Source organism: Pituophis catenifer, unplaced genomic scaffold, assembly GCF_029215685.1.
Source record: "Pituophis catenifer annectens isolate HBS135680 unplaced genomic scaffold, rPitCat1.0.hap2 SCAF_3, whole genome shotgun sequence".
Lineage (NCBI taxonomy): Eukaryota > Metazoa > Chordata > Lepidosauria > Squamata > Colubridae > Pituophis > Pituophis catenifer.
The window spans coordinates 68,271,371-68,284,215 of NW_027256883.1; the positions used below are offsets into that span (position 1 = coordinate 68,271,371).

Genomic DNA, 12,845 nt, shown 5'->3' on the forward strand with positions numbered 1-12,845 from the left:
AAGAAAGTTTGTTGTGCCCTCCTGAAATTGTTTTTAAAAATAGTTTTTCTTTGTAGCTTTTCTTGATTTCTACCCTTGTACTTTGTACCGCATCATATCCTTAACTCACCTTGTTTTTTTTGTTTTTTGTTTTTTGATTTAATATCTAATAGGGATTGGGAAGAATGTCATTTGTGATAGAACAGCCACTCCGCTGGATGCCTTTCGGATGATGACAGCTGCCCACTATTATCCCAAGCTTATGAGCATCATGGGCAACGTTCTCCGTTTCCTGCCTGCCTTTGTAAAGATGAAGCAGCTGATCCAAGAGGGCTATGTGGGAGAACTGCTTGTGTGTGAGGTACAGGTTCACAGTGGGAGCCTGCTAGGGAAGAAATATAACTGGAGCTGCGATGATCTGATGGGAGGTGGAGGATTGCATTCTGTTGGTACCTACATCATTGATCTCCTGACTTTCCTCACCAGTCAGAAAGCAGTGAAAGTTCATGGACTTCTTAAGACCTTTGTGAAACAGACCGACCACATTAAAGGAATACGGCAAATTACGAGTGACGACTTCTGTACATTTCAAATGGTCTTAGAAGGTGGGGTGTGCTGCACTGTTACCCTCAATTTCAACATGCCGGGAGAATTTAAACAAGATATTGTTGTGATTGGATCAAGCGGGCGGCTAATTGCAGTCGGCACTGATTTGTACGGACAAAGCAATAACTCTCCACAGAAAGAGCTCCTCTTGAAGGATTCTGCCCCAGTCAGCAATGCCTTGTTACCCGAGAAGGCCTTCAGTGACATCCCATCTCCGTACCTCCGGGGCACCATAAAGATGGTACAAGCAGTCAGGGAGGCATTTGAAGATCAAGATGACAGACGAACCTGGGACGGAAGGCCACTCACAATGGCTGCAACTTTTGATGATTGTCTCTATGCTTTGTGTGTGGTGGACACCATTAAGAGATCCAATCAGCTGGGTGAATGGCAGAACATTGTGATTATGACTGAAGAACCAGAACTGAGTCCTGCTTACTTGATCAGTGAGGCCATGAGGCGGAGCAGGATGTCTCTGTACTGCTAGATTTTTGTCTTGACTTGGGGAAAAAAAGGAAGTGAATCGAGTCAGCTTTTCCCTGACAGAAATATGACTACACATCTCAGGCCTGGAAAAGGGAAACAGTTTAAGGAAACAATATTTGTTGCTAAAGCCACATTGCCTAGTTGGTGCTGAAATAATAGATGCATTTGAAATGCCCTCATAGCACATAATAGTTGCAGATCCTTATGAAGGAAAAATGTGTGTTAGCTTTTTACCAAATAATAGGAAGGTAAAATATAATCAGTTTGCAATCTGTTGGCGTACGGCTGACTCAATTGTGTTAACTGTTTAAAAAAAAAAAGGTTCAGGAAGGTCCAGTTGGGCATTACAGAAAAAAACAAAACAAAAACCAGGCCATAAAAGATGCTTGAATCAGAAGCCTATGTAGATTGCACAAACTTACCCATACCTTCTAAGAGCTCCACCGATAAAAGCATGCTACTCTGTTCTTAGTTGGTTAAATAACCCATTGCATTAGTTAAATGATACATAAGAACATTTGGCATGAATATGTTATCTGGTGTCAAAAGAATTTGGTAGATTGGTTTTCATGGCTAACATAAATAATGTTTTTGGATTATTATTTTTTTCCCAACGGAATATAACTTGAATAAGTAGGTTCCCCCCACCCCCAATTCATATTGTTCAAATTCATTGTATGTTCCACTTCAAGTTCTCCAGGCCCAAAGGCTCAGTAAGCTTTGATTCAAAGCACAAAAATATATAAAAATAGGATTGAGCAAAAATTAGTTTTAGGATAGCTACATAACGTTTGATGAGCTTTGATTCCTGGTAAATTCCAGGGTGATGTTTTTTGCTTTGTTTCAGAGCAAAACCATGCATAACTCCTATGATACCTTAAAATGTTTACTTTAGCACAAATTTTCATGGACTGGGCCTTTTTTTTTTTGTTAGAGGCATGAAGTAGTCTGTCTGACAAAGTGGATTTAGTTGCAAAATGATATACTGTAATATGTTAGTTCTCAAGCAATTACAAGGTTACTAGTTCCTAATCTTGGATTATATATTTAAATCTCAAATCAGGGGAACAGAGGGAGATAATCAGCAAAACATAGCTTTGAGCCAAATCTCATGTGTTTTAGGCAAAACCTACACAAAGCGAAATGATGCCTCCCCAGTTAGGAAAACCCCAGCTTAGAGAAAAAATAATTTAACTAAAGGTGAGGTGAGATATGGTGACTGATCATTTTTGTATGTTTGAGTTGGACAGTTTGTTCTTGTTGTGGAAGCATATCTGTGATCATAATTGGTGTGCCTGGCAGTTTTATTGCAATATTGTTTGAGTATCTAATCAGTATCATAATGACAACAGGAGAGCCTTTTGTCCTGTTGCTCCAAACAGATCATTCTCTGGGATCTTCATTATGAAAACTCCCAACACAATGAACTGTTCATGTTTCTTTTCTTCCACTTTGAAAAATTCAAATACTGGTAAATATTGGAGGTATTACTTGGGACTGTAGGTTTCATATTATTTTATCCCTGGAACTGAAATTATCCTGCAGGAATTGATGCATATCAAGTTGCCAGAGCTCACTAGACTGAAAAAGCCATTTGATCCATAACTACCTACAGCCCTAGACCAAGACCAAAACTCAGGAATTGTCTTTGATGGGGGAACTGAGCCAACGATAGCCCCAAATGGTAGGAATTTGATCCGATATCCTCTCCCCCCCTCACTTGTTGGCACTCCTATATTTTTCTCACTCTCTCTCTCCTAAGTAGCAGAGTATAGATTAATTGATTTCCTGAAGAGAGATTTTGAAATTATAACCATGATAGGTGTGATCTTGGTTACATCTCTTTACGGTAATTTGCTTTTAGAAATAGCGGTGCCAAGTCTCATCCTGAACAAGAGTCATCTTGTCTTTTGATTGATTCTACAAGTTGTGAAAGAGAAAAAGTGTTTTCTTTCATATATATATACTTCTTTTATTCTCTGCTCTGGAGTGCCATCTGCAAACTCTCCTGGATAAATTTAATCAATAATCCTTTTAAGAAAGTCCTGGTTTGTTTGCAATATCACCATCCCCACAAACATTTACTATTAAGAATCCCGAGAGTTGCACTGGCTTAAAATGACACTATACCCTTTCGGTGGGAAATGCACAGAATTTTGGGGTGGGGATTGCTGAAGGCCCACAGGACATTGTTTATAAAGTCATTATATTGCCAGTGAGGATGGGACTGATTTTTTTTTAAATGATGTATTGGAGAAAGGAAAGGTTAGGAGGGTTTAAATATCTATTTTAGGGGGATATTGCATTAAAAGGACAAGTTGCTCTGATGAAAATAATAATTTTCCTGGCAACACTGTGGGAACTGAATCTGGCAACAAGCCACAAATTGCCCACTCTTGTTTTTATATCATAATTTGCATTTATCTGGCAGTTGATCTTCAGTAGAAGTTAATAAATTGCCCAAAGTCAGAAACTAAAGAAAAGCTGGATTATACTTGGTTGGTAGGGCTTGATTTAGCACTTTGCATGTATAACTGAGAGAACTGCATTAATTTCAGGAACTGGATAGAGCCCATTTTGTATAGTTAGATGAGAAATAGTAGAAACGGAAGAATCCTGTTCTGTCATGGAACTCATATGTACTTGAGCTTGCCTTATCTAGCTTAATGTTGGGGGGGTTATTTAAAGGAGTATCTGTTATTGGGACATCGTAACAGCATCATGAGTAATCTCTGCTGCTTGCTAAGGTCTTTCACTTGTGTCTATAAATGGATTGATAGAGCATCTTTTAATAAAGAATCTCTACAAGGGTCAGTAATATAACCTCCCTTACTTTTCCTTCTCTCCTAGATCTAAAACTACAATTGAAATATCAGGTGGGTGGGTAGGAATATGTTTGCACTAAGAAAAATTAGAATGTACTGGCATCACTTTCTTTAAATTATCACCACTATTCCTCCATCCCTGTTCAACGTTTTACATACAGTATCGAATACTGGATAGAAAAAATAATTTTAAAAGAGCAAAATGCATGAAACATTGGAGAAGTGTCATTGTTATTGGGTGATATTTGAAACTCCATTTACTTGATAATAGACAAACCTTCTCCAACTTCATGTTCTTGGGATACATTGAAACTACAGTGCCTATTATCCCAGTTAATGTTGGCTCAGCAATTTTGCAGTTGTGGACCTAACACAGCTGGAGGGCACCAGATGGCTGCTATAGACTTTAAAGTTCTCCATCGCTTTTGCTGCACTGTTGGTCTCCATTTGAACAATCCTTGCAGAATGATTTATTCTCTGATTTACAGGTTTTTTTCCCCACATTAATTTAAATAATAAAAGGATGGAAGTCTACTGGGAACATTTTGTTATTTCATTTTATCCAAGGCAGATTTAGTCAGTTTTTGTTTTGTGTCATTCTGCTGTCCTTCTCTATAAGAGCACTGAAGATGACAGAGGGAGATAGAGAGGTACTTAGCGCTATAAATCTTCTTAAAATAGCATTTCTATGATTGATTGCAGTTCTTTACTTGATCTGGTTCTAGAATGACATTTTGCTCTTTGTTTTTAACTTTAAACATTCAAATGTACATTTATTGCTGTATTTAATATATATATATATTTATTGTGTTTTACAAGCATATATATTATATAGAGCGTGAATATATATATATATATATATATATATATATATATATATATATTCAGTTGCATGGGCATTTTGTGTGTAGCAAATATTTTAAAAAGTTATTTATCAAACAATAAAGATGTGATTAAAAACAGATTCTATATTTTATACCTCAAGAGGTTAGAAAGCAAAAAAAGAAAGCGGGGTTATCGTAAAAAGAAAAGAGCAGATGTGGAGAATGTCCCCAGCTTTTGACAACCTGGCTGCTTTTTAATAGAAAGCAGCCTTTGATGTTTCTCAGCTACAATAAAATCCATACAACTTCTGTACAATGTTTATGTGTTAGTCTTTCATTGTTTGGGGAATGTAGTTAGATATAATCAGTCCTTGGCATATATGTGCTGCTTTAAACAAGGCTTCCTGCTGTTCATACATATTTGATAATCGGAATAAAAAGAACTGAAATGTTGAATAAAGACATAAAAGAGACTGGGTTCCAGCTGCAAGTCATTCCTTTCAGTTGTGTGTTCTTCTTCCATAGCCTAGTTTTTTTTTTTTAATTTTCATTACTTCCACATCATAACAGATGTTTAATTTGATATACCTGAATGAAAACTCCCAAGATTTCTACTATCCATTTTGTTTTATTTCTTTGAGGATAAGACTCCAGGGAACACAGTGGGAAGAAGAGAAGTAATTTTATTCTGTTCCACTTCCCTGGGGTCAGCTTGAATAGCTATTTTGAAATATAAAACATTTTTTTTAGTATTTCTGTCGAATAGTTTTTATCTGCTTTTACTCGGCAGAATTCTGTTAGGGCTTGGTATGGCATAAAAGATGAATCTTAGAAGCCAAACATTTTTACTATAATTGGCACAAAGGCAAATCCAATGCAATATAATACAGTACGAATACTATACACCAACACATACCCTGTGCTTGTTCTAAGTTTATTAATCAGTGCTGTTCTTTCTTTCTTGTTTCCTTCCCAAAGTGGACAAGCTGTCACGGTACTAGGTACCATACCTAGGTACAAGGTAGTGTTTTTGCTCTCAAAAGCAAAAGGTAGTTTTGCTTGGAAGTTATCCTAACCCAGGATGTACTTGAAATAGTTTTGGGGCTAGGGTGCAAACCAAGGCTGGTCTATCCCTTCTATGAGTCTTCCCCCCCCCAAAAAAAAAACCTATAAAAAGCAAATGGCTTCATTTTAACCAATCTTAAACATGGCCAAATAAATAGATGGGTGGTCTCACTATGCTTTGAAAAAAATATTTGTACACTGAGCTTTCTTTTGCAAATTTGAGTTTGGTTCTAGCCTAATCTCCATTGATACTTCATATTTTAGTCCAGGCTTTAAGAGAGAAAATTAGCTACTGACTGATGAGTGTTAAAGATGTCCCTGCATTGGGAAAGTTAAGTGCAGGGGACAGTCCACAACTTACAACCGTTCATTTAGTGACTGTTCAAAAGTCACAGCAGCACTGAAAAAAGTGACTTATTTTCACACTTATGACCATCCCCATGGTCACGTGATCAAAATTTAGACGCTTGACAATATTGACTCATGATGGGGGCAGTGTTCTGGGTCATGTCATCACCTTTTGCAACCTTCTGACAAGCAGTCAATGGGGAAGCCAGAGTCACTTAACAACCATGTTTTTAAACAACTGCGGTGATTCACTTAACAACTGGGGCAGGAAAGGTTATAAAATGGGGCAGAACTCATTTAACAACTGTCTTGCTTAGCAAGAGAAATTTTGGGCTCAATTGTGGTTGTAAATCAAGGATTATCACCTGTATAGCATTCTTAGCTTAGTCCTCCAGTGCCTTGTTGCTACATGCTCATTATGCTGTCCACTACCTGCTTGCTGCCCAGAATTGTGTGTTGCAATGAAGCAAGCACCAGCTTGTCTTGTGCAGACAGCAGCACAAATAAGCCCTGTGTGGGCTGCCTCTCTGATCATCAGGAACATTTCCCAAGAACACATGTGAAATGAATGCAGGATATTGAGAAAGGACAACCTAAATTTTGGATTTCCTTTTTCCTGCGATATCCCAGAATGGATGTTTGTATCTGATCTCTGTCTACTTTAATTCAAGGCCTGCATTTATATTTGAAGTAAGAGCTCATTAAGTTTCAATGGAGCCCTAGGGAAAAATGTCATAAAAACAAGTGCTGGAAATACAGCTGGGCTGTTATAGTATTGATTAAGTAATGCAGCAAGTAAATGTTGTTACAATGCAAAAAGCTTTTAAAAATCAGTATAGCAAATGGGACGAGAGCTTTCTTTTTACTAAGATGTTTTCACAGGGTTTTGTAGGATTGCTTACAGGGGGTAGGAGAACTTTTAAAAAGTGCATTTATGTATCAACTGCTACCAACAGATCAGACTGTTAATCAAGATGGGTATATTTAGTTGATTTATATACCACTCCTAATGTCTGTTAAATAGAGGGCTGTCCATTAACTCAGGTTTTACTATAGATTATGCTATTTATGTCCATTAAATGGTACAAATCTACAAATGATGCAAATTTGGATTTAATAGACATACCCTATCTCAAATTGTCGGATAAATCAAGGTTTAATTGTCTTCAGCCTTCATAATACCTATATTCAGGCAATGAAGCAGAACATACTTTCTCTTTGCCATATATTCTCCTAAGCCATTTTTTAGAAAAAGAGACTGACTTGGCAAAGAAAAAATAACTTGGATTGCCCAGCCACCATGCCTTTTTCCTTTAATTATTGCAATAAACTTGCAAGATAGGCAATGCTGAAAATAATTGGTACAAAAACTAAAGGACTTTTAGATTTAACAGCAACTTGAATTTCAGAATCCTAGTGAAAACTTGGAATGCACAATACAGTCCTCAATTTATGACTGTTCATTTAATGATGGTTCAAAGCTACGAGTGTCTTGGAAAAAGTGATTTATTCCTTGTCCTTGCAAGACTGCTTTTTGCCCCCATGGTCACATGATTACAACCCAAGCGCTTGGCAACTGGCTCGTATTTATGATCACGCATTATGGTTTTACCGTTCTCCAGTCATGTAGTTGTGATTTGTGTCCCTGTCAGCTGGTTTCCAGCAAAAAATGTTAATTGGGGAAGCTTAACATCTATGGCAGGGGCGTCAAACTCGTGTTGTCATGTCGTCACGTGATGTATCATGACTTTTCCCCCCTTCGCTAAACTGGGGGTGGGCATGGCCAGCATGTGACCCATCCGACCTGCAGGCCGCGAGTTTGACACCACTGATCTATGGTGATTTGTGTAATTGTGATAAAAATGGTCATACAATTGGGTCTGGATACATTTATTTATTTATTTATTTTATTGAGTTTGTATACCGCCCTACTCCCGAAGGACTCAGGGCGGTGAACAGCCATAGAATAAAACATATAAATACAAAATTTAAAATAGAATAAAACAAATTAAATAATTTGGCTGAATTTAAAACCCCAATAATTTAAAACCAAATTTAAAATTTCCATTTAAAAAGGGGAAAAACTTAGGTCAGGCCAGCTTGATGAAATAAGAATGTCTTGAGTGCGCAACGGAAGGTACGCAGATCCAGGATCCTCCGTATCTCCGGGGGGAGCTCGCTCCAGATACATGATGGCTTGCTTTAACAACTGCAGTGACTTAAGACAGAAATTCCGGTTCCAATTGTCCATAAATTGAGAGCTCCTTACATATGCTTTTAATACAAAATTAAGAAAGATTTCATCAAACTAGAAACATCTGCTAAAATATGTGACTATAAAAAGATTGCAATAAAGTCTAGAACAGTTAATGGAGGATAATGGCAACCAAAATTTGATTGTCATTTCTTCTCTCCTCTTGAAAGCAGCTTTGACTTTTATTAACATTTCAGAAACATCAAGGTAGGGAGATGTATAATTCAAGACAGCAATTAGGCTTATGCAATCACTCCCCCTTTTATACATGCATCATAGACGATGGGATATAAAAAGGGGCAGAGCTTTAATCACAGTCACATCATGATTTATTTATTTTTGATCCTCCTGTGGATGCTCCTGATTTGGTGATGAAGGCAAAAATTCCCTATCACGAGAAACTATGTTTGTAGGGCATCTGCCTCTTAACACAAATTAATATTATTGAACTGCAGAAACGTGGTAGAACTAGTAGCCATTGATTAACTGATTCATGTATTTATGTATCCCCCTTTGTAACCACATACTGAGTTAGCCAAGTTCCATATAATTTTTATATAAAACATGAAGAAATACTTCTGCCTGTTTTGTACCTCCCACTGTTCAGCTTTGTTTGATAACTATAGCCCCAGGAATGAAAGGATAAAAGCAGTAAGAGAATGATTTACTTCATGTTGGAAATGCTCCAACTTCAGAAGCAAAAGAGAAAGTTTTATATTTTGTTTTCTCTATGCCTTGCTTCTCCCAACCCCCCTCCAATTAATAGGAGGGAACTGATTTATGCCAGTGGCTGAACAGGCAGGTTTCAGCATTTGGTTTCAAAAATATGCCCTGAGGTCTGAACTGTGGCATTTCTACTAATTTTTCCCATTTCCAGCATTGGAATTTGATGCTGGAAAAGAGCCATGGTCATTTCTAGACTAGTTGAGCTGAATTCTCCTGCAGGCAGATCTCTGCCCATGTTTAAAGATAGAAATGTCTGAACAAATTTATCTTCAGTATAAGCTTTTGTGTATGTAGCCACCTATAAATACACAACCATTCTGTATTTCTGTGTTAACACAAACATAAACTAAGATATTGACAGTAACTTTGAAAATGCAGAACTAAGTCTCTTTGGATTTAATCAGATGAAATGCTAAGTAGTCAAACACTGGTTATTTTTAATTTGCCATCGCATTTTTAGACTAAAATACTTAGAAAATCCTAATCTGGGCATTTTACTCTGTCAAGAACACAATGAGAATTTAGTTGCACTAGGTAGCATTATAGGCAAGGTCCAAACACTATATCTTAAATTGTGTATCCAAAGAGTGGACTTAACATTTCTTGATTACTGGTAGTCCTTGATTTACAACAGTTCATTTAGTGACCATTCAACATTACGAAGGCACTGAAAAAAAAGTGACTTATGACTGTTTTTCATACTTAACGACCGCTGCAGCATCCCCATGGTCAGATTCAGACACTTGGCAACTGGTTCACATTTATGACAATTGCAATGTCTCAGGGTCATGTGATCATTTTTAGAGACCTTCTGACAGGCAAAGTCAATGCGGAAGCCAGATTCACTTAACACCCAGGTTACTAACTTAACAACTGCAGTGATTTACTTAACAACTGTGCCAAGAAAAGTCGTAAAATGGGGCAAAATTAACTTAAAAACTGCTTCCCTTAGCAACAGAAATGTTGGGCTCAATTATGGTAGTAAGTCGAGGATTACCTGTACTGTATTTCTCTCAAATGTACCTGTAGTGTATTTCTCACAAAATGAAGAGACACACACCTTTTCTCTTCTACCCTACCCACGTTTTACAACCCTATAAACATGCCCAAGCTCTTAGGTGTGCCTCAGCAGGCTTTGTTAAATCCTGACCCATGGATCTTGTGACACCAATAAAATTTGTTTTCCTAAGTAGGAGGATATAAAATGCACAGAACAACTATGCCGCTTATCGACAGGACTTCTAACAGGTGCTCTTAAGAAAAGCTAGTTTAAGGCTGCCATCTCCTGCTCCTGCAGTAAATTGCAGCAATAAAAAGTGAGGAATGCATCTGAGTAATTTCCCCCCCCCCCCCCCACTATAAAAAGCAGCTGTTGTCCAGAATATAATAGTATGGGCTTCTATCTACAAAAATGTTTTTCTTCAGGATAAAATTGTATCTACAGAATAGCTAATTACTGGTTAATAAAATGTTTGTTTTGCATCCACATTTCTCCCCCCCCCAAAAAACGGTAACATTTGTGGGGTCCTTAAGATCCTAACAAATATATCATCATCAAGGTATTGTGACTCACAGGCTTTTCATCAGTAAAATATAGAACTGGTTTTATCCAGCAGTCCTTTCCCCTTTCATGTTTTTTGTGATTTCATTTGTACAACTTTATTAGGGATGTGGTGGCTCAGTGGCTAAGACGCTGAGCTTGTCGATTGAAAGGTTAGCAGTTCAGCAGTTCAAATCCCTAGTGCCGCATAACAAGATAAGCTCCCGTTACTTGTCCCAGCTTCTACCAACCTAGCAGTTTGAAAGCACATAAAAAATGCAAGTAGAAAAATGGGGACCACCTTTGGTGGGAAGGTAACAGCGTTCTGTGTGCTTTTGGTGTTTAGTTGTGCTGGCCACATGACCATGGAGATGTCTTCGGACAGCGCTGACTCTTTGGCTTTGAAACGGAGATGAGCACCGCCCCCTAGAGTCGGAAACAACTACCACATATGTGCGAGGGGAACCTTTACCTTTACCTTATACTTTATTACCTAACGAGTTTGACATTGCAACCTTTGGTCTTTAATATAATTCCTATTCTAAAACTGAATTATTAGACACACCTTGCCTAAGATATCAACTGGAGTTTACTATGTCTTCACCCAGCTTTATTTGATTAAAATTACTTCAAGATGGCTCAAGAGAAAACAAAGTGCAAATATTAGAAACAGAGAAATGAAAAATAAAACCGAGAAGTAGCAATAACAACAGAGCAACTGCCATGAGGAAGCTATTGCTTTGCAGGTTCTGGTAGCCACCATCCTACAGGCCTGGATCTGACTCAGAAAATAATATTCTCTGGTCAGGCAAGACCAAAATTCTGGGATCAGTAAATATACTTTGAACTAAATTCAGCTTCACCTAACCCAGTATCTTCCAGATGTTAAATGGAAAAAGGCGGGAAAGCGCTCCCCCCCTCTAAAAAATCCCTTAGGCCAAAGGATTGCAGCTGAGTCGTCACTTCAAGAGAGCAATTGCACTATGGGTAGTTTTCAACTTACAATACTTCATTTAGTGACCATTCAAGGTTACAATGGTACTGAAAAAAGTGACTTATGACCATTTTTCACATTTATAACCTTTGCAGCATCCCCAGGGCCATATAATCAAAATTCAGACTCTTTGGCAACTGGCTCATATTTATGTCGGTTACAGTATCCCAAGGTCATGTGACCACCTTTTGTGACCTTCTGAGAAGCAAAGTCAATGGAGAAGTCAGATTAATTTAACAACTGTCACTAACTTAACAACTGCAGTGATTTGCTTAACAACTGTAGGAAGAAAAGTCATAAAATGAGGCAAAGTTCACTTAACAAATGCTTCACCTAGTGACAGAAATTTTGGGCTCAATCGTCGTCATAAGTCGAGGACTACCTGTACTGCAGAAGGCGTTTTACCAGATTGCACCAGCTTGATACAGGTAGTCGATTTACAACAGTTCATTTAGTGACTGTTCAAATTTACAAAAGCATTGAAAAAAGCGACTTATGACCTTTTTTCACACTTACGACCATTGCAGCATCCTCAGGATCACGTCATCAAAATTTGGATGCTTGGCAACTGACTCGTGTTTATGACTGTTGCAGTGTCCCTGGGATCACATGATCACCTTTTGGGAACTTTCTTACAAGCAAAGTCAATGAGGAAACCAGATCCACTTAACAACCACGTTACTAACTTAACAACTGCAGGGATTCACTGAACAACTGTAGCACAAAATGTCGTAAAATGGGCCAGAATTCACCGAACAAATGTTTCACTCAGCAACAAAAATTTAGGGCTCAATTGTGGTCGTAAGTCGAGGACTACCTGTACTCTGGTAATCGGCTGCCTCTTCTTAACCGGGTTTTAACGGCTCTACTTTGACATATTATTAAAATAATTATATAATAACCCCCCCTTCGGAATATAAAACAAAAAACGCCACCAAGAAGACACCCCGCCCCCCACCCAGTCGCTTTGGTCAGCCGCCAGACCGACGCCGAGATTCGAACACGTTTCCACCAGAGGCGGCAGCCACAGCGGCAAGCGCCGCGCAACGTCTATCGCTCGCTCGCTCGCTCGCTCTCGCTCTCTCTTTAGGGAAAGCAACAAAGCCGTACAAGAAATCGCGATATCTCGAACGCCCAGGCCTCGCACCGCCCGGTTGCCCCCGTGGTTTGCTCCCTTCCCTTCACGTCTGAGCCGGCT

The 12,845-nt window shown here is 38.4% G+C and overlaps 1 protein-coding gene across 1 annotated transcript in view; it reads left to right on the forward strand.

The window, feature by feature from the left end:
- Positions 1 to 1,220, forward strand: part of GFOD1 (Gfo/Idh/MocA-like oxidoreductase domain containing 1) — a 48,086-nt gene extending 46,866 nt beyond the window's left edge. The window contains exon 2 of the mRNA XM_070942496.1: positions 153 to 1,220. Coding sequence (XP_070798597.1) covers positions 153 to 1,072 — 920 coding nt within the window. The 3' untranslated portion in view covers positions 1,073 to 1,220. The remainder of the gene's footprint in view (positions 1 to 152) is intronic.
- The last annotated feature ends 11,625 nt before the right edge of the window (positions 1,221 to 12,845 follow it).